We start from the raw sequence: 22,283 nt of genomic DNA, 5'->3' as shown, positions 1-22,283 counted from the left end.
ATTTGAAAAATGAATCTTAGGTTCTTTCTGTCACTTTATCGATGCCCTAGCGTGTGACTTGATTTTCTTTTGGATTTTTTCACCTTTCATTTTATTTAATATGAAACTTACATAATAGTCATGAAAACTCAATGTTTCACACAGCTCAAGTCTGTGCCCCAAAGGATAAGCTGAACATCAATGTTTTATTGGATGGCTAATAAAATATGCAGTGCTGTGGTCACTGGCAGCTGGGCTGCAAGTGACATAAAGCATTAATAACATGCTACAGTTTTACTCTTCTACTTTTCACTTTCCGATAATCAACCTTTCCAAAATTCTCCAAGTTGCACTATTATAAGTACATCATTACTAGAGTCCACTATCATCAGAAGCACACCACTAGTAGAATGAGAATGGTGATCAAAATAAGATTCCCCCAGCCTGGACAATCTTAACCAGGAAATGGATAAGAAAAATTAAGTGGAAAGTCTTACTGAGTTCTGTTTTTATTTATAATTGTTTTAAGCATTTTCTTCTCTTTCCACGTGTTTATTAAAAGTTTAACTTTTTTTTTGCTACAAGAGCAATTGATGATTGGTTATAAAAAATGGGTCACTTTTTGCTGGCTTTCTAAGACAAGCCTTGTAGTCCCTTCTCCTTTACATGACTGGAAGCAGCTCTGTCAGTTGTAACCCAAATGCCAGTGAGTACAGTGAGCTGGCGAAGGGGGATCCTGCCTCTCCCTCTGACCCACGCCAGAGCACAGTCACCCATTTGGGTTGACAAGAAATGAACAGAGCTCCAGTTTCCCTACAAATCTCTGAAGGCACACTGAGTTAATAGGAAATCCCCTGTCAGTGGGGTTGAAATGGCCCATTATTAGCCTGCCTTCAGTTCTATGTACGCCTTAAGTGTTAACTGCAACTGTTTACTCTGGCTGAGTTTCCTTTGCATGGATTACAGCATTCATGTAAAATTCAGTAGTTCTGCATATCCACTGACATATGAACAAAAACCACAGTAAGTTTGTCATCTCTGTTTCCCAGTGAAACTTGAAACTCGTCGACAGTGGAAACAGGCACAACTCCTGTTTAGAATTAACATCTAAACTGCACCTTCTTTTTGATGTGTTAGGGCTGCTACTTCCCAAAGCTCTACAGGAGCTGGGAACCCAGAGCCACTACACTTCTCCTAGATTCTGTAAAAGGATCAGTAACTCTTCAGTGCAGCACTGCTGCTCAGCAGGAAGAAGTGGCACAGGTCTCTCGTGTGCCACTCAGCAGTAGATGGGTAAAGTAAAAAGAGAGAAGAAATGGTTTTGCTACCCCATAAATATCTTCTTTCAGATTTAAATTCTTGCCCTAGCCTGAATAAAGAAGAAAGGTCCACTCTTCAGCACCAATGAAGAAAACCAACAAGTCAGTTTCATCAAAATACTGATAGTTTAAAATTATTTTCTTTCAGTTTCAGTGTTTATCCTAAAAAAAAAAAAAGCAGATACTGCTTTATTTAAACTATGTAAGTGGGACATTTCTGATGATTTCAAATCTTCTCTAATGCAAACACATGCTGAGCTGGGAGATCTGTCCAGTTTGACCCTGTTCTGCAAACAATTTCAGTGAACAGATGCTTCTGGTAAAAACAATTCATTAAAAAAATTCCCCAAATCTCTAATGTACATCACAGAAAACAGACACTGATCACTTAGTTATAAAAACCTGGCAAGCAATCTTCTTTTGCTTTTTTTCAGAAGCTCCAGCTTCCACAAACGCTCAGTACTGCAGAAGGCTGTTGTGCACATGCAGATCCACCCTTGAGTAACTTCTAAATACTTCTGGCTTTCCTCACTCTTTGTTTACCTTTTCCTTCTGATGCAGCCACAGTGTGTGGCTCCTGGAGGAACTGGAGCATTACGGATAGTTGAGACCATGCAGAAAATCTGTGCCTAAAGCCAGCAGTCAGCTTTAGCAATTGCTGCATTTGCAGGGCTGTTCGTGACATACCTGTGGGGACTTGTGAGAGCGCCAGCTGTACTGGTGACTGTGGAGACTAGCCAGCAAAATATTTTCATCGGTATCCACCTGGCCAAATCGCAGTGTCTCTTGTGTGTCATTACAGATCACAAAATGGCTGAAGACCAACTCCTCTGCCTCGGGGCATTGGTTCTGAAAGGAAAAGAATTTGAAAGCCAATAAGCATCAGATATATAGCGAGACATTTGGCAGCTGTCTGCCCAAGTGGTGACTGTTACAACACAGAAATACTTCACGATCTCTTGCCATTAGCTTTCGTCTCACAGTATTCTACCCTCAGCTAATCTAGTGCTTGGTTTGACAAAATATATGAAAACACATTTAACTTCATCTATCTGTAATGCAAATCTTTAACATTTAAAAGTAAAATTTCCAAACATGATCAAGATTTCTACAGAATTAATCTTGATGGGAAGTGGTGTGTCAAAGAGAGCAGAGAGACACTAGAGGCTGATGTGGAGACTATAGATAGACTTTAAGAGGTTTCTCTATGTTTGGCAGTTCTTCTCTCAGGCCAGGAGCTGCACTGCCTCTGCCCCAGCTGCCTTCTTTCCTTGAGATGTTGCTGTGGGTCAGGAGAAGACACTCCCTCCAGATACTGCAATGCTTAGAAAAATAAATAGATAGCAGGATCTATGGGGAGAGTATTTTCACAGCTCCACAAGGTTAGTTTGAAGATACATTCAAAGTCCAATATATTTGATAGTCAAATATGAAAAATCAAAATGCATCATAAGTTTTAAAAGTATCTTAGATTTTACAGCAATCTTTCTCCCATCTACAGCATCCTTCCATCCCTCTCTTTCCACTTTTCATCTGGATGCTTGTTAATCTGTTGAGACAATCCATGTAGTAGTAATAATATGATCTCATTTGGAGATCATCTCTCGTGTACTTCTGACCTGGCCACTACTGTGCTGGCACCTTCACTTACAAGCAACTATCTAGCACCCATAACAACTGCTGTAAGAAAGCAATATTTGGATACTCTTCATGCAATCAAATGGATATAGAATAAAGAATTCATCTTCTCGTGCTTTTCATTACCTCTCCTTGACCCATGTCTCCTTGCACACACTTTTGACAATGCTTTATTATTGGTTGGTTCCATTCTCCCCACAATACAGCCCAGCTGCTCTCTTCTCATCCTTATTTCCTGTGACGTTTTCCCTAACTTATGGGATCTCTGTGGTCGTTGAGAGTTGATTCTATTTCCCCCCCTTGCTCTCTCAGTGGACCTTTTAAAAAGACATAATGAAGCTAGCACCTCCTCTGTCTATGATCATGTGGGTCTCCGGTTCTTTGATAACAATGTGGCTGAAAGCCTGCAGAAATTCAGAGATCAAAATAGAAAGAGGAAAATATTTCCTGATAGATCCCCATGGATCCATAGTTATTCATGAAAAACAGTTTGATACGTTGCTCACAGCACACTGCTGGGTGATACACATTGAAGAGTTTTTCCAAAAAGTGAATGTGCAAGGTATGTCCAATTTAACATCCTTGAATGCACACTCAGTGCTGTTACCAACGTCAGAAGAATCTAAGGTGCATGTCTATGCACAGGTAGTGATTTCTTTTGTGACCAAATGTTAAAACAGTCAGTTGTGAACATTTGTGCTGAAAAATATTCACTCTGGAGTATCTGAGCATTAGAGTATTTAAAATAAAGCTTTTCTCCAAACCCCAAGAATTCTGCATAAGATCAGTTATTTCCTATGGAAAAAACAATTAGCAAAGCATATTCAAAATCCCACTTTTTCAAAGCAGTAAAACTCATTACAGAGTTTACGTCTGTATCATATGCAGTAGCAGACTGAAGCATGCTAAAGGCTGACATTTACAGTGCCACTTCAGAATGCACAGTTTATTTTGGCATTTTCTAGTGGTGGATCTATGTCTTTTTACTGTCAAGCTGCCATACCCACATACCCATAAGTCTACCACAAATATATTTTCCTGTTACAGCTTTGCAAAATGTTCTTTTAAAAAGAGAGGATTTACTATCCATAGGACTCAGCATGTTGTTATAGTCAAACCTAGATGCAACCCTAGGGAATTTAAGAAAATTGCTTTACTCTAATAGATTTTTCTCACTGATTATGCACAGAAAAAAAATAAGATGATGAACTTTTCTTTTACCTGAATGTAACTGTGAAACCAAGTTAATACATACTGTAGGTTCTAGCAGTTTTTAAAGTGAAGAGGCAATCTACAGTAAGCTTAATTTTCTGTTTTGTCTGTTTTGAGCTTTTGGCACACATAGAACTCCTCACTTGTACTGGGGAAATACGGTCACACCAGGGATTAATAGTATATTTGTGTACTTTTTGGTGCTGATGAATGACTGCATCATTAGCTTTAAATGTGATACTTGCCACTAGAATCCACGGCTTTTAACAGCAACATGTCTCAGAATCAGTAACAGAGATATTTTAAGCTCCATTTTGTAGCAGTCCCAGAGTTTTAACCAAGGAAACACCAAGATTTGCAAAACAGGGAGCTGCTCTGTGGTGCCAGGCTTAAGAGGCAGCTGATGATGTTTCAAGTCTTGATAGTAACAGCTGACTAAAGGATTAGCAAGGAAACTTGGGGATCTCTTAGCTCAGTTCAACAGCAATGCTATGCTGGCTGGGCTCTAGGTAACTCTTATTTTCCTTGCAGCAAATGAGGGAGATTTTCCTCTGGCAAAGTACCACCCATGCTTTTCAGTCCCTGATGCATCTGTCATAGGAAACTGCAGCCCAAAGTTGCTGCTGAAGTTCTGGCAGTAGAAACTTCTAAGGTGGGCAGAAAAGGAAAAAAAAAAAAATCAGAAAAAGAACAGAGTGAAGGAATATTGACTGATAAAAGGGAATGTAAAGAAACCAGATGTAATGAAAATAAACAGAACTGAGTCATTTTCGTGGCAGTGATGAAGAAGGGTGGAATGATGACTCCAGGAGCTGAAAACACCTAAGTCTGAATTAAGAAAAAAAAGAAAAAAAAAAAAAAAAGCCCTCCCTGAATTAAAACTGCAAATCAAAAGAATCAGCAAAAGATCTACAGTTTGAAGCAGATAAGCAGATAGAGATTAGGGTCAGTTCCTAGAGGATAATTTCCTGCCCCTCTTTAGATCATTTTTCACTGTTCTTTTCTCTTTGAGAGGCCTGGAAAGTGTCTCTCATTTATTGGACTTTCAAATATTTTGTGAATTCTACTTGGTGAGAGGAAAAACACCCCCCATAATACTAGTCACCAGGCTTTGCCTGTCTCAGGGCTTTCTGCTCACGTCTCAGCTCACAGCTATTTCAAAGTGTTTCTGGATCTGGAAACAAACCATAAAAGCGTAGGCCTCTTTATGTGCACGAAGTTATTTTCTCTGTGTGCTTCACAAGCTACTGAAGACTTACACAAGCACACACGCTCTCTCTCTCCTGTACTTCCTACTGCTTTTTAAAGGACACGAGGCCTCCAGCAATTTCTTATTCCAAAGTTCCTCTGAGAGAAAAAAAACATTTTTCTTCCTATTGTTTAAACTTCAGTGTAACTTCATTCTCAGCTAGAAATGTACACTGAAGCTACATGCAAGTTTTCTCTACTGGTTTCCTTTGCTCTTTGTGCTTGTGGTGGCAAGACGGGAACTCCTGTGATCACAGGTGTCATTTTGATGGATCCCAGCTCGTTAAGAAAACTTATGTAACAGCTAACAGAAAGGTTAAGGACCACGCAGATCTCACGGAAAAGAAGTCCTGGTGGTTGAAAGCAGCAGGTTTAAAACAGGAGCTTTTACAACTTCGGAGGGGTTTAGGAAAACATTTACACTGAGAGACCACAAAGGAATAGTTTTTCCTCAGGAATACTCACTTTGTGCCATACCTAGGGAGCTGTTTTCTCAGCTGACCCCGTGTCTCCAGATATCATAAAGAACTAATGCCATAAAACCATTTGTGAAGTCCCAAACAAGGGGAGTGAATAATAATAATAAAAAAAAAACACAAAAAACAAACCCCACATTGTATGTTGACAGAGACATGTATTTTCTATTTCACTTGGCTATTAAAACAAAAAAAAACAATCAATAACAATCTTCAACTTCCCCACCCAATTATTTGATTGATAAAACTGTTACTTGGCTATTGCCTTTGGCATGCATTAGCCTGGTATGGCTCGTATTTAAACAGAGATTCAAGATTAGACAGTGAAATATGTCAAAAAGGGAAACTGTTTTTAAAAAGTGCTAATCCTCTCAGATTTTCAGCATGTGATTTAGAAGTATAAGTGAGTTTTATGTCTGGTGTTTTTTAGGCTTAATCTACTTTCTAAATATTCATTACTTAAAGAAAAATTAGTCCATATCTAGGAAACAAAGACATTGACAGAAGCTTCTGTTAATCTCGAACTATTGATCTTAAGGTGCAGGGCCAAATTGTTTCATGCTTCATCTGCCTGTCCACTGACTACAGCATCACTTGTTTCTGATATTAATCCAGTAAAAAATATGTGGAGAATTCAAATAACCCTTCCTGCCGATTAAATTCCTGTTTCTAGTTGGCAGCATTTGTATCGTATTTTGTGTGAACAGCAGACGTGAAACTATGCTTATCGTTGCAAAATTCATTCCCTGCGTTCCCTGCGCAGAGCTCCCCTATGCACCGACCTGGAGGCAAAGCCACATACAAAACGTCTTGGTAACAATTAATTTAATAAGCCATTTTGAACCCACTTGTGTGTTAACTGTTCCCTAATTTCAAAGCGGTGCGAGTTTTTAATCTGAAATACTCAAGGCTCGATACCCACCACATCAGAACATGGTGGCAAGTACCCTTGACGTGAGAGGAAACGAGAAAATTACAGCAACAATTACAGAAGTATATCCTCCTGTGGCTCATGTTAACATTGCCAAATCCATGTATAAATCAGTACCAACTATTCATAGAATGTACCTGTCAGCAATATACTATGCGACATATGGCTTTACTTAATCAAATATACAATTCCATTTTTTTCAACTCTGAATATTCCTTCAAGGCACAGAGTAGTCAGTCGCTCATTCACACTGTGATGTGGTTTAAAACATTTAAATATTTATGCACCATATTTTATTTATATGTATAACTATGTCTGAGAGACCTTTTTTTCCCATCCAAAGAGGAAACTGACCTTTCTGAAGGCCATTTTGCAGTAGTTGCCACACATGTCTTAGATGAGGGACTCGTTCTAAGTCAGTTATATTTTGGCTTTAAATATCCTACCAAGGACCCTTTTCTACTTTCTATGTTTGTTTTTTATTAAAAGCATTGTTCAAAATATGACAAAAAACAGAAATTGGAGCTACAAAGATTTTTGTTCACATTGATATTTGAGCCAGCTGTAAAGATTTAAATCACACTAGATCTTGTTTTATGAATGTCCTTTTGCAACAAGAAAACCATGGAATGCCCTTAAAAAAGAATTTTTTGATATAAAACAGATGTTTTATCCTTTTTTGGGGGCTTTGTTATTGTAGTGCCATGATAGGTAATTAATTCCCAGGCTCCACATAGGTCTTTAAGCAGGATGAAGAGAATGATTTGATTTCAAGGCTATAGTGGAATAGGGGAATTACAGGCCTTCGAGGGGTCATTGCAGAAGCAAGGTGCTTTATGCTGGGACTGGCTTCAGCCATTAATGCTGCTTGTAGAGAATGTAACATGAAACTTCAATACGGATAGAAGTAGTAGCTGGAAACAATATGCTCTACCACTTAAAAGTGAGCTGTGCTTACTTGTACCACTCACCTTTTCATACATTAACAGAATGTTACACATTTCAAGACCAAGATTCTGATTAGTTTGATGCAAATCCATGTAATTTCACCAAAACTCAAGCTGTTTGGACTATATTTAGCAATCAATGCCTACTAATTTTCACTGCTACCATGAAATACTTTGATTATATAAATTAAATATTTTATATCTTGGACTTCTGTAAATGAATTCAGTTGGTATCCTCATTTGCAATTAAATTAATCACATTGGCTAATATATATCTATATATATTTTTGCTAGGATTTGCATACCTGCTGCCAAGCTTGAATTGCTGTATTTAGAGAATGAATTGCATATTGGCCAAAAAGGATCAAAATGGGGTCCACCATTATTGTGCAGTCCAACAGCCTTCCTCCTGTGCCACCAGAAATAGCAATCTGGCTCCAGATTTTGAAAGGTTTTACAACACTCTGCATAGTCACATTTCGGCACTCCAGAAGTTTACAGTCAGCTTGTGTGGAAAACTGGAGCTCCTGGAACACTGACTCATCACTCCACTGACGAAGATAAACACGGGGCTCATCAAAGGAAATTATCATGTATTCTAGCTCAGACGGCATGTTCTTATCAGATAAAAATGGCTGAAGAAACTTTGGTGATGCTGAAAGGCAAAAGAACAAACAAGACTTTAGTAGAAATCCCTACAGCCACATCATGCATGGTTTTGCAAATTATTAAAATGGCATGTACATATGATGAAAACAAGTGAAGAGTGCAGGCATTTCTGAAATCCAAAAAGAATCCTGTTCATACCATTTTTTAGACTTAAAATAGTACTTCAATTAATAGTAGCTGTGAAAAAAAGGAATTGTAAATTAAAATTGTCTCATGCTAGAGATCCACCAGGCAAACTCTTTTACCTACAAACCACACTATACATCGAATTGTCACCTATTCAGAGCAAAGACAATATTAGCTATGGCAGACACACATGAAGTTCCATACGTAGCTCATTATGAATACAATAAAAATCATCAATATAACATTTGTGGCAATGTGATTGTGCAGGCTAACAGGCTCCACAATGAAAAATGTCTTCACAGCAACTATAGAATAATTAAGAGCACAAACGTACTGAGATGCAGCATATTAATCCATAACACTAAAAGTTAAACAAAACAGCATCCTGAGACTGAAGTATATATCATTAAAAAGATTTAATTGTGTTCACTGCAGTCTCAGTCTGGCGAAGTGCTGAGCGTTGTGGCAGCAGACACTGCAAAGCACGTACACTGCTTTGTAACATTAAGTATGCAAGTATTTCCATTGATGCTATTATTTATATTGCTAGAACAACTCATATGCTTAAAATTAGCATATACTCAAATGCTCTACAGATTTGGAACCAAAACACTCATCACTTTCCAAGATCAAGCCCAATTATACTATAAAAGTGTAATGGATACAATAAGCGTTGTGCTCCCTTCGTGTATAACACAGCATAGCAGAGCCTCAAATCTCAAGGTCTTTAGGTGCTATAACAACAGCAACAGCAGCATCAGCATAAATTCAGTTGCTGCTGGGAAAAAAAAAAAGAAAAGAAAAAAGAAACAGCTGGGTTTGATTTTAATCCGATTTTTTGCCTTTTCCAGCATATGCAATTTTAAAGAACGGACATCTGGAAACAGAGTGCAACAGCAAGGAAGATTATGTACTGATAGAGGTAGCCGATAGACAAGTAATTACTTGCTAGATGTTGAGTGTCAGGCTCAGTATGATTTGATAATAGTAGTTGCAAAAAAAACCAAAAATGATTCCTAAACAAAGCTGGTTCTGTCAAAATTATCTAAGATATTTGCTCATCTTCCATGGAAAGCATTCCTGGCATTTGAAAATCGGATGATAATCTAAAGATCTCTTGGAATGTATTTGCCATTAATGCAATGACAGAGTGCACTGAACAAAAACAGATGTAGCTTCAAAAGTGATCATAATTGAAATAACAGTTAAATCTGCAGTTCTCAGAGCTCTTCCAAGGAATTCTTACTAAGGGGGTTGCAAAGTCTTCAGTTATTTTAATAGTACTGTTAATATACTGGAAAATTTAGAAGATCAAATTCATCCAGTAAGATGGCTCAAAAATGAAGTGGCACCTGCTGCTACTAATCAGACTAAGAAAACTGGACTACTTCTACAGTTACCCATTCCTGAGGGAGGAAGGGGGCAGATCAGCCAGCCACGCTGCTTGTGAAACGTATTCACTCAGTGCACAGAACAGAAATCATGAGTTTTACCCTGAAGTCTGGTAGCTCTTGGTGGTAATTTATTTCAAGAATGGGAAATGGGGACTACAGAGAGCAAAGTGACGATTAAGCACTACATATGATCTATATGCTTCAATTATTCTGCATGAAGGAGTACATACCTGTGCCTAGTTGATCAAGATGATGGCAAAGGTGGACTTCCAAGAAAGAAAATTGGACCAACACACTAAGTGATGGCACAAACCAAGGGGTAAAACAGGAGTCAACTCTGGTGCAGGCTGCTAATGCTGTAGGAGTTACAAGCTGATCGCATGCACTTTGGGAGCCAGATTCACTTTCTGAGCTGTGGAAGGCAGATAACAAAGAGGTGGTTCAGCAGATGTAGGATTTTATCACTTTACAGTAGGACTTGAACATGTGCCATGCTGGTTTTCTGACATAGCCAATGTCATCATTCTGTTTCATAATTAACTGCTAATGTCAGTTTATGTATTTTTTTTTTCCCTAGCAGATCATGGTAGGCAAGACTGCAATCCAACAGTGCTTCTTGCATCCCAGTGAACTTCTAATTTACTGACTCAACACATGGATCACTGAAATGAAGCGTATTTACAGAAAATAAAAAGGAAAGAAGTTTAACAGAGTATATCACCATTATTAGTGCTATGAAAATGATCTGAAAGTTAATCTGGCCAAGATAACTTTACATTTGATTTTAAGGAAACCTACTCACAGCCACATAACTATCTTTATGCTTAAGCCCTGCCCCTGTAAACTCTCTTCCATTACCCTTCTCATTCTACAGTCATCATTTAAAAAGAATCTGTGACTGTTATACACTCATCCCAGAGCCTTTTACTAACACCTATTACAACATATTTACTATACATTTAAATGCCATCTCACTGATTTTTTTTCCTTGTAGTGTTCCTGACCCCATGAATATTTCCAAGCATTATCTTTCATCCCCTTGAGAGAAACTAAAACTACATTACAATTCTATAGGTTGCTAAGACACCACTGAAGTACAAATAAACTTTCTAATTTAAGCCAAATCCATCCTTAATGTTTCTCATTCTCATTCCCTATGCAGTTTAGCACTAGTTTTCATTTAAAAGCATTGACTTGATTTAAGACTTGAAAATAAAATAAACTGAACAAAGGATTAACTAAGGCTTGTTTATTTTTTTTCAGAAAATAATTAGCTTTTGTAAAGCGCCACGAATAGACTACCATTAACATTTTAAAGATATTTTAAATTCAGAGAGCAGTTTTCAAATCAACATGTTTTATGATTTTAGGACCAAATTCTTCATAATTCCTGTGTGTCTGCAACATTATACATAAATATGTAAGTACTCAAAATGCTCATCTGTAAATGTGTGGAAGCCCATGGGTAAGTTTATCGGTACTTATTTTGTGTTACAGTAATTACCTTGTATGGTTTTTAATATCATAAATGAGATTAAATACAGCATTAGATTTGTGTACATAACATATGAAGCAGTGAACTCAAATAAAGATAAGCTAGTTATCAAAGCATCATTATCAAAGCTTTGGGTTGGAAGGGACATAAAAGACCACCTCGATCCAGATTTCCCGCCCAAAGCCCCATCCAGCCTGGTCTTAGGAGTTCTAAAGATGGAGCACCCATAGCTTCTCTGGTGTGGATGTACTATAGTAGGAGCACTAATATCATAGAGGTAGATCTGATTGTGCAATCAAAATTCGTGCTTCAAATGATATAACAACAAAGAAAATCTCACATTCTCATAGCTGTTCTAGAGCTACAAAATGCACTCTGGACAGTCCACCATTGTTCAGCTGGGGAAAAAAGGAAATGTGTTGCATTTGGCACAGCATGTTGTAGGAGGGATGCAGCAAAAGTAGAGGAAATTCTAAATAAAACTGACCTGACTTTAATAACATCATTTTATTTTTATTATCTTTAAGTATCACAATTTTAAAAATGGAAAATAGCTATGTTTGAAGTCATGAGATATTAAAAAGTATGATAATTTTACATCATGCAAAGCAGTTCAAACTAACTATATGGCAACTGAGAACAATGACCTGCTATATTCTTGCTATTTTAAGAGTGGAATTTTAAAACCCAAACTGTCATTTGTGATGAAACCACAACATGGGAAAATATCCACTGTGAAGAAGAAGAGAAGGAGATTATACAAGTGAATAAAACATTTTGTAATGCAATCCATTTAAACAAAGAACGAAAAACTATTCTCAACCAAACTGGGAAGTCACTTTAGTGTCTCATCAACCAAAAAGAGCCCTAAATATAAGCCATTATGATTACAACTTGCTAGCTCTGCAAAATAGCAACACAATCTATAAAAACAATTTATTCCATGATAATTTCCTTTCAATTCTCTATTTTAAGGATTTCCATGAATCATCATTTATGCCATAATTGATTCTTTCCATAGACACTATACTAAATCCCAAAGGGGATGGTAAATTATTTCACTTACGTTTTCAAATGTATTCATTCATTGAATAAATATTCATGAATGTACATTTAACTCCATTCATTAAATACTGAATGGTCTACCATATTCTTAAAAATAAACAACATACACATATGTATTATGTCCTTAGCCACATAGCTCCTTGATTTTTGTACTTCTAATTACTTCCTGATCAATCTCAGAAAGAGCTTGCATACCACAGTGTTTGCATCATGACATTGTTGCACATTCCCATATTCATTGTGGTTGATATTTCTTAGCCTGTCAGCTACCACTCAACGTATCAGTTGGATTCACATCTTCTCACAAACCTTGTTTTCCTGTCACACAAGCCACATAAATTTCATATTTTACGACTGATTTTAGGAATCAGTAATGAAGTACTTAAAACACGAGAGTTTGCTCTCTAGTATTAGTAATTAGCATATCATAAAGGTTAGAACAAAAAAACCCTGCAGAATTTGAGGGAAAAATATTGTCATTGTGCAGCAGCTGTGTGCATATGGCAGCTGTTAAGAGTCTGACCCAAAATTGAGGATCAAACTAAAAAATAAACTTCAATGACAACTAAGCATTTTTATACTTCACCATTAATAGCAATTAAATTTGCTAATCAGTCCTACAGCTATAGCACATAATTAACATCAAATCGTCATGAGTACAGAGTCAAACTGAGATTCAACTTTTATACAACCTTTGCTTCTTGCTCTCAGTTACAAACCTCTCTGCACTGAAGCTTCCTGGTCTAACAGTTGGCACTGGCCTTCGTGGCTGTTCTCACAAGTATGTGAGATCTCATATTAAACATGCTTGCTTTAGAAAGAAGCCTAACACTGGACGTATACTGGGACATGGGGCAGTCTCTCTCAAAAAGAAAAATGTTTGGGATTTTTTTGTGAAATTGAATATAGGATAAATTTTAGGATTCTTGATCACAAGAAAACATTCATCCTAGTAGCAATATGCTCATATGATGAAGACAGAGTTATAGCTTCAATAAAGTTACTGTCAACGTGGACTTTTTATCTTTCTAGGGGTCTAGAAAGACTGGCCTTCTTTGCAAGTCTGTGATATCTATCACCATCTCCTAAATCATATTTCTCTTTACTGGACTTGGTCCTTTGAGGCTTAACTCTTCCATAAATTTATTCATTTGTTTAGACGTAACTTCATGTATTTCAGTGGTTGTGAATCCAGGTCAGTGATGTGAAACTGGCATTATTGGCTCTACCCCCAAGAAAAAGAGTGTGCCTCTAACACCACAGGTCAGTTTCATCTCTGAGAAACAACTGCTCCTTTCCTCACCCCTTAAGTTACTCTGAGAAAGCTCACTCAGACTCATCAGGATTACTTCTTACACATCAGTCCATCCGTAAGGAAGCTTGCAGTGCAGCCTTGTTTGAAGTTCATATATTGAGAGATTGAATTTCTATCCGAAGCTGCTGCTGAAGCTGCGAATACAACCTTTTCCCTTCTCTGACTGAAATTGAAGGCTTGCTTCATGCATCCTTCATGTTCCTGGCTTCCAAAAGCAGTTCATCCTGATCCATACAAATCCTTAGATTCCTAGTCTACTATTAGCATATTTAGGTGTTAGCGTATTTGTAATCATATGATTATAAATTCATCAGGCCACCAAAAATACCCAAGCTTGTGACTCTGCTGTCTCTGTACATGTGCCTAAGGAGCTGGTAGTTCAAGGCACCTTCCCACAAGTTCCCTCTTCTGTTCATTGATGTTCAAATGCTTCAGTGGTGCGCTGCATGCTTTTTGCTGCCTTCTTTCCTTCCTGCTTTCTCTATTCAGTGAGCTGTGTTTGCTTCAGTTTAAATCCTTTTCTGTCAGACGTGGTTTCTGCTTTAGTTCTTTGTGTACACACAGAGTCTGGAGAACATAGAGCTTCTAGTGTCATTGCTGTGGACAGAGAAATTGTCCTCCTGGGAGCCTTCTGGTACTTTAAGGTCATTCAGTATTTTTACCCCATTTTATCTCGAAACTCGGACAGCACTGAGGATATCCACTATTCTACAGCAGGCCTGCAGCCTCCCTGCTGAAAACTCCCTGCTGAAAACTCCCTGCTGAGTTCAGGCCTTCTGGGCAGGTGAATTCATATTGTGCTCTAAAATGTTTCTGATGTTAATCACAGTCCAAACTGCTGTTGAAATTTAAAAAGAAAATTATTTGTATTTCATTTGAACTCAAGAACCTTTCTTAATAATTACTACTCATTAGCTTATCAGAGCTCCCTGAATGGAACATCACATAGGTGATAGGGTGACGAACCCTCTCTGAGCATAAAACAATAAGCGTGATTACAGTGTCAAATGCCTTGGTGAAAAAAAATCTTCTAAATTTCACTACTTAATTTTCAGTTCCCACTGAGTTCAAATTTCTGTGGTGTTAAGCTGACCAGGAAGGCAATTTTGCCAAGGTCCCACATTCAGAGGAATTAACCTTGTCTAAAACACTTAACTTCTCAATGATGAAAATGCATTCTTTCACAATTAACATCAAGAAATCATTTCCAACCTGATACTATTAATGGAAACCAGATGTTTAATTTTCTTCATCGATTTTGTTAGTCATATTTGTATTTCTTGATTTCTCTGCATTCTGTAGCTTCACATACATGTATATGAACACAACACATATACTCAAGCACATGTCCATACACAGACAACAGCAATTGGTAAATACAAGTGATTCAGCAGGGTTTTCCATTCTAACTACCCATGTTAAGAGGGTCTTTGAAGGCAATTCCACTCCCTCTTATGAAGGACCTTATACTCGTTTCTTCTAAGTTTACTTATAAATCAAAAAGGAATGAATGCAAACAGTGAATTTCTTTCACTGTATGCCTACAAAGCCTCCAGCTGTAAACATAATGATATATTGATCCCCAAAGTTTTAGAACTCGGATTAAAATTTTTTTCTGTTGGCACAGCAAGCAAGCTGTGTAAATAAAAATGTGCTACTCTTGAAGTACCATAATTTTGTTTCAAAAATATATTTAATAGAAAAGTGACTTGTCTTAGTCATTGGTTTGCATTGAGGACATTAACATTTACATACAGTGGTGTGCATAACGTTTACATATGGTGGGAAGAAGAATGATCACTACTGTGTTACACAGCGGACTGTCACTCTCCTTCTGTTAATTACCCAATTTTATGAACCTGTGCAGCTAAGAGGTTTCAGGACACAACCTGTTTTTTTGTTTTTTTTTTTCACTTCAGTAACAATGGCATTCAGAAAATTATAATACTTTCAGACTGTTAATAAATCTAAGAGAGAGCTCTTTTAGCACATACTCCCCACCTTGTGTGAAAGCAAACTGCGGTTTGAAACTCTTTTAAGACTCACTCCTCTTACCGTATATGAAAACAGTATCTTATTTCCTAAGCCTCTTTAAAAAGATCTCCTAAGAATGCAGCATTAGATTTCTGTTTTTCTTTTAAATTTGCCTCCTTTAAAATTACCTTTGGTCATCCGCTACGTTCTGATTGCTGTTCAGGACGATCCTCCAAAGATCGGAGGCTATGAGCTCCTTCTGATCGTTCACAAGGCTGATGTTGGGCAGCTGCAGTTCACAGACTTTGCTTTCCGATAGACTGAATTCCCGGAATGCAACAAATGATTTCTGAAGCTCATCCCAGTACTCCAAGCTGCAGGGAATCTGTGATAAAAAGGAGATGTGGTAATTACTTTATATTTCATCGCAAATATAATAATGGGATTTACAATTCACACCACAAATGGAAAACTAACAAAAAAAAATAGAAATTGCCACATGGGAAACCAGAATTGTAGCTGTTACTTAGATTCTGTGCTGTGCTGACTAAAAACGTTTTTCAAATTTCATTGCAGTAAAACAGTTCAATCTTTCTCTTACAGAAATAGCTATTTGCTCCATAGTATCCAAGAACAACAAAGACAATGCAGTAAATCATTATCTGTATTAGGCAATCAAAAAATCAATCAGATGTCATTACAGTGCACTACCCAAGCTCACTTTAATTATCATTAAAGATCACTTTTTATTTTAATTAACTCTTTTGTTTTATTGCATTAAAAACACTAACTTGATAATTACTCATTTAATCACCGATATATTAAAATGACTAAAAAGGCAGAGGAAAAATAATGATGGGCAGCATGATGCCATGTGGAAGGTTAGCACATGAATAAAAATCCTGTGACAAATCACAGTGTATTTGTAATCCCATCACCTTCTCTGTCATGGAATATGGAATTTAGCTGACTTTTGAAAACTCGAGCCCAGCAAATACACAGCAGATTTAGTTTAATCACATTCCTTATTTTAAGTCTGTAAATAACCCAAACTTGATTACTCCTGGATGCTTCACCGGACAGGAGGGAATGTCACTAGAGACATTTCTAAGCATAACAGGACAAAAAAATAATAAAAACCCACATTTTAAAGATGTCTTACACATTTTTTTTCTTCTTTTTGGTGATATAATGAATATAAATACGAATTTAAAATAGGATCGAACTTAGTACAACAGGAAGACTTTACAATTAAAATACAAAAATCCATAGTTATAACTAAGAAATAAGGGTCAAGTTGTCTGAAAACAAATAGTAAAACAACAAAAAAGCATAGGTATTCATATGTATATGCTCTTATGTTTTCCTTTAATATCGTTGTATGTGTTTGTATAGATGCACAAAAATAACCTGGAAAAAAGTAGGAATGCGTCAGAGATTTCAGTAAATCTAAACACAGCCACAAAATGAGCCTCCATAAGTACTTTCCTTGTTACTCAGTGAGGACTATAATGCATACAGAGGTGACAGCAGGCTGATTAATTAATGGGAATGAAGGGTTAAGGAGGAAAATTCAGGGAGCTCAGTCATTCAAGCTAGAGAGGGCAAAGGAACATAAATAATCTCCTCCAAAGAATCTTGCAAGAATTAACGTGTGGAACCACAAAGCTTGAAACATGGATTTTTACTGCATCTGTCAAGTCACAGCGATACCCGATGATGGAAAAAAGCAATCGCAGACACTGGTGGTTTTTTTAGGTCAGGAAGAAAAAAAAATAAATCTGGTAACTGCTACAAAGCTCTGATGCCACTATGTAAAATAGGGTAGTGTAGCAATGTCCATTAGGAATGCTGACATAATTTCAAAGACCAGGGTCTGAGAAAAGGGGATTGATTATGCATATGACAGCAACATATCCTTTATAAGCTGCATCTCCAGCTGCAAATTGTGAATAGTGGTCAGCAGGAAATAGTGTCAGTGGGAAATTATGAGGCAGCAGGACAATGCCTGGAAAAAGCAAATGCCACCCTGAAAAACATCAGGTGAGATATTTCCAAAAGAGTGGGGCAAATGTCAATTCACTTGTATCTGACACCTGGGGGGTCTCATCTGGACTAGAGAATGCATTCCGAACTATTCATGTTAAAAGTGTTAATACTCACATTGGAACCTGCGCAGAATCAGCAGTCAATTCAACTGGTGGAGTCACCATCCCCAGAGGCGTTCAAGAAATATGTAGATGTGGCACTAAGGGGCATGTCTTAGTGGGCATGGTGGGGGTAGGCTGACGGTTGGAATAGATGACCTTAGTTGTTTTTTCCAACCTTAATGATTCTATGAAGAGAAATACCATTGCTCTCCAGACACTTCAGGAGCTAAACACTTCAAAGAGGAACAAGTCTAGAGAAACTGGGGGTCAAAACAGTTGCCCTACCAATAAAGAATAAGACTAGAAATGGAGCATAAGAGAAAAAAATAGAGGTCTGAGGACAGCCTTTGTGTTCATCACAGCTGCTTTTGAAGACTTGATTTGCTAATGAGACGGAAGCAGCGACCAACTCTGGCCCAGTGGGACAGGACTGAGCTTGATGACCCAGAAAACATCTTGATTGGTTCTATGATGCCAACTCTACAATCGTACTGTCCACAATAAGTGTTATCAAATGTTACATAATTATGTTTGCAGCCATATTTCAAAGTCATGTTACATTTATTCTTCTTACTCTTAGTTTCTCTATAGAGTTTAATTGTTGTTATAGTTTAGCACATTTAGATTTCTTCAAAACTTCTCCGTGTTGAATGTTTTTTAGGCTTTAATGCTTGTGGACAAACAAAAAAACCTGCAACACCACAATAATATTCCTATCCTTCAGTGAGGTCTTAGAATTGTATGATTATGAAAGGATCTGTATAATTTCAAACAAAATGTTGCAGCCTTTTATGGTAGCACAGTGCTTCTGAAAATACAACATTGATTCAAGCAGCAGTATTTATTTCTGTTTACTTTTAAATCTCTGTCTTAAAATGACCTTGAGTGTTTCTAAGAGTCTGATTCAATGTATCTGAATACTTGATTTGGCCCTGTGTTGCCTATCAACACCTAAGCTATCTTGTCAATGCTATTAAGTAACACGTGCAACAAAAGTCTTGAAAAGCCATCCCACTATTTACAATATTTATTTCTTTCAGATTACATCTCACAACAAAGTATTTTTTCCAACATGCAAGGAAAATAATCTCTCTCTTTAATGACAACCTCACAAAACTGGAACAGAATGGCAAGTAGTAGGCATTTTAAAAGAGGCTAAGCAAGGTGATAAATTCTGCTTCCACTACGATTAATGAGCTGGAAGAAGTTGTTAAAAAGCACAATAAAGGAATTTCACAAGTTGCACTACAGTATGAAAAACTATTAGTAGGGTGAGAGGAAAGTAAAATAGAGATTGAAAATAAAGGCAGAATGAAAACTGGAGAATAGCCCAACCAAACAGATTTCATATATGATGTTTAAAAAAAAATGGTGTTACTCAGTAGGTGGTGGAAATAGAGAACCTTATCTTGAGGAAAAGATGGCAAAGTAAAATGATGAAAATAACTATTACGGCATAAAGAAGTAACAACTCATCTTCAGGTTCCAGTATAAGCTACCACAGTGCATTTGTTTTCAGGAACTTCATGGTAACCGCCTAAGTGAATTCTGAAGAATTTGGAATGGCACATTAATTACCATGGGACTCAGCTGTATGAGCAGCCAGATAGAACAAGGTATCATCTACCATTTAAAGAAGGCTGGTAGGCATGCAGAAAAAATTATTCCTGTTTACTTTTGCTCAAGAAAATTTTCTTAACTGTTGCAACATGTCAAAAAAATCTAACAGAACAAGATATAGTGCATTTCTAGATATCATCTACACATTAGAAGTAAAAAGTCAAAGGACTCTTTAAGTGATTACCTATACAAAACATGGCTCATGCTCTGGTACTATCCAAACCGTAAGCTTTCTAGTTTTAAGCTCTCAAAAGACTTCGTTGACTTAGAATCTTTGATTCCTACATATCTAGCTTTATTTTTGCTAGGGGGTTCATTCCTAATGCCTGATCTGGATAAATTTAAAGAAAGATGGTAGCTCTGGGTAATATTAGTTGCCAAAAATAATAGTTGTGAAAGCCTGGAAATGGGCTACAACTCCAAAACTGAGTCATAGGCAGTGGGAATAAATGAATTAGCTACAACAAAAAATCCCCATATGTAGAATTAAATACCGTACTTCTACCTTACAGTATTTGAATAAAACCTAAGCTATAATTTGGATAATTATTACCTCTTAGCAAATGTGACCACTTGTGCTGCCTCTCCAAAATGAAACACTGAAGAAATACATTTTACCACAAAAACTTAGCAAAACAAGCACTTCAAGAGACAGTACTCCACAGCTTTTTGTCTTCTTTCCTAGCTCTCAAAAAATTTTCATTACAATGACTCCATTCACATGTAAAATGCAAAAAGTGCAATTAATGAACAGCATATATCACATTTATGTGTATAGAACTATTTAATTCTGGTCTCGGATTTAACCAGGAAGCTTCAAGATGAGTTTTGAAAGAAAAGCAAATACTACTGCACACTCATTTAGAGGACTGACTGTAGCAGTGGAGGGTACAACATCAGTTAAATGCTTTTTAGTAGCATTAGTAATAGTGAACAGAAGCAGAAGTGAAAAGGTACATGAAATCAGCCTCAACTCCATAGTTGAGAGAAAGAGATTTAAAACAAAACAGTTAGAAAATTTGAAAGTTTCTCCCTTTTCTTGTTACCTGTGGGCTACAGACATGGGAAATTGTGGGACACTGTCTGGATTAAGAATGAAAATGGTTTATTAATAATTGTGATAGGAAGGAATGCAGCTGTGTTTGAATGACAGTTCCAGTTCTGTCCCCTGCAAGGACAGAACACAAAGAAACAGTTTTGCTGAAATAGTTGCCTTGAAGCAGAAATCTTTAGACTTAATGTCATTTCCTATTCTCTGTGAATCTCTCGTTTCAATTTATTTTAAGAAAAAGTCTTCATTCTTATTATGCCAGCACAGACATTACTAATATTACCTCTTTGAACATGTACAGTTCTCTACTTGATTTGAAGTTTTGATCATATACATTTTGCAAAAAACAAAAACAAAAAACAACAGAAAAAGCAACCCAACCCCAATTCCCCCCTCTGAAAAAAGAAAAACAAAAAACAAGAAAACACCATAAAATCAAAACAAGAAAAAGAAAAAGAAACTTGAAAACCACTTTTAAAACCCGCATCATTCAACTCATTTCCTGAATGCCTGTTAATCTATCAGCAAGACAGTATTGATAACCAACATAAATATTCTCACTTATGCACTACAATGTGACAGACCATGTTTTTTCTATTTCATCATGCATTATGTCACACATTATGTGTTCCAGAATAATTTAATTCCTATCTCAAAAAGTGAAGGTTGGAAACTGTTGCAGAATCTGTTAACACCATGTTACTTATTAATCTTTTCATCCATGTGTTGTACACCCCATTGACCACATGGGTATTCTGTATCTCAACATAAAATTTTGTGCAAAAAGAAGATAGAATGGAAAACAAAGGACTGTTGATCCATATATGCCTTTTAAAGGCTTTTATGATGACAACATGATTCTAGACCTCCCTGTGACCTGATGTTATCCTTCCAGTTTTATACTGTGTAATTTGGACTTTAAAAGCTTTGGGTGAACATTACTTTCTGCTGGAATATTTCTATAGCTGAACTCCGCAGCTGAGCAAAGGGCCACCACCACACTTGTATAAACTTCCAGGTTACTAAAATGACCACATCTACTACTCACCGTATATATTACCCCGATACTGACAGATCTGAGACAAGCATCATTGCTGTTTAGGACAGAAGTAATATAAATATCTAAATTTCTTAGCAAATCACATCTTTTTCACAAACTTTTTGTTTGTTTGTTTGCCTAGGAAAAAGCTACAGCCTTCTGCATAGTTCTGTGAGATTAATGAATTAAGAGGAAATAAAAGTTTTGTTGTTTTATTACTTAAATACTAAACAATATCATTCTTTAAATCAGTATTAAAATACATCAAAAAAATGAAATCAGTATTAAAAGTAGATTTTTAAATATATACATGCAGATCTCTAAAGAGAAAGGTATCAGTGGTTTGGTTACAAGAGAATCTGCTCAAAGCAATTTTTGGCAATTGCCAATTTATTTTTGTTTTGTTTTAGTTTTTGCTAGAAAATAAGTGATTTGCAGAATAAATGCTTATTTCTTGACTCTCAGTCCCTCAGATGGTGGGTGTTTCCTCTAGGAAATGAAGTTATTCTTGTTCCAGAAACAACTACTGTACAAGAAAACTGAAGACAGGAAGCATGTGTGTGTTTTATCTTCTCTGAGTAGGGCCACCTAAGTGAACAAGAGGCAGAATATGATACAAACTTGTACTTTGTGTC

At 36.8% G+C, this 22,283-nt stretch overlaps 1 protein-coding gene across 7 annotated transcripts in view; it reads right to left on the bottom strand.

Annotated features, from left to right (window-relative positions):
• VPS13B (vacuolar protein sorting 13 homolog B) overlaps positions 1 to 22,283 on the bottom strand; it is a 416,489-nt gene that overhangs the window by 45,330 nt on the left and 348,876 nt on the right. For all 7 annotated transcript variants that reach the window (XM_010709173.3, XM_010709170.3, XM_019614165.2 and 4 more), the window contains 4 exons: positions 15,977 to 16,173; positions 10,170 to 10,351; positions 8,056 to 8,405; positions 1,986 to 2,147 (listed from right to left, as the gene is read on the bottom strand). In XM_010709173.3, the coding sequence (XP_010707475.1) occupies positions 1,986 to 2,147; positions 8,056 to 8,405; positions 10,170 to 10,351; positions 15,977 to 16,173 (891 nt within the window). The remainder of the gene's footprint in view (positions 1 to 1,985; positions 2,148 to 8,055; positions 8,406 to 10,169; positions 10,352 to 15,976; positions 16,174 to 22,283) is intronic.

The sequence above is a fragment of the Meleagris gallopavo genome, chromosome 3, assembly GCF_000146605.3.
Source record: "Meleagris gallopavo isolate NT-WF06-2002-E0010 breed Aviagen turkey brand Nicholas breeding stock chromosome 3, Turkey_5.1, whole genome shotgun sequence".
Lineage (NCBI taxonomy): Eukaryota > Metazoa > Chordata > Aves > Galliformes > Phasianidae > Meleagris > Meleagris gallopavo.
The sequence above is the reverse complement of the archived record's forward strand: the minus strand, read 5'-3'. Positions and strand labels throughout refer to the sequence as shown.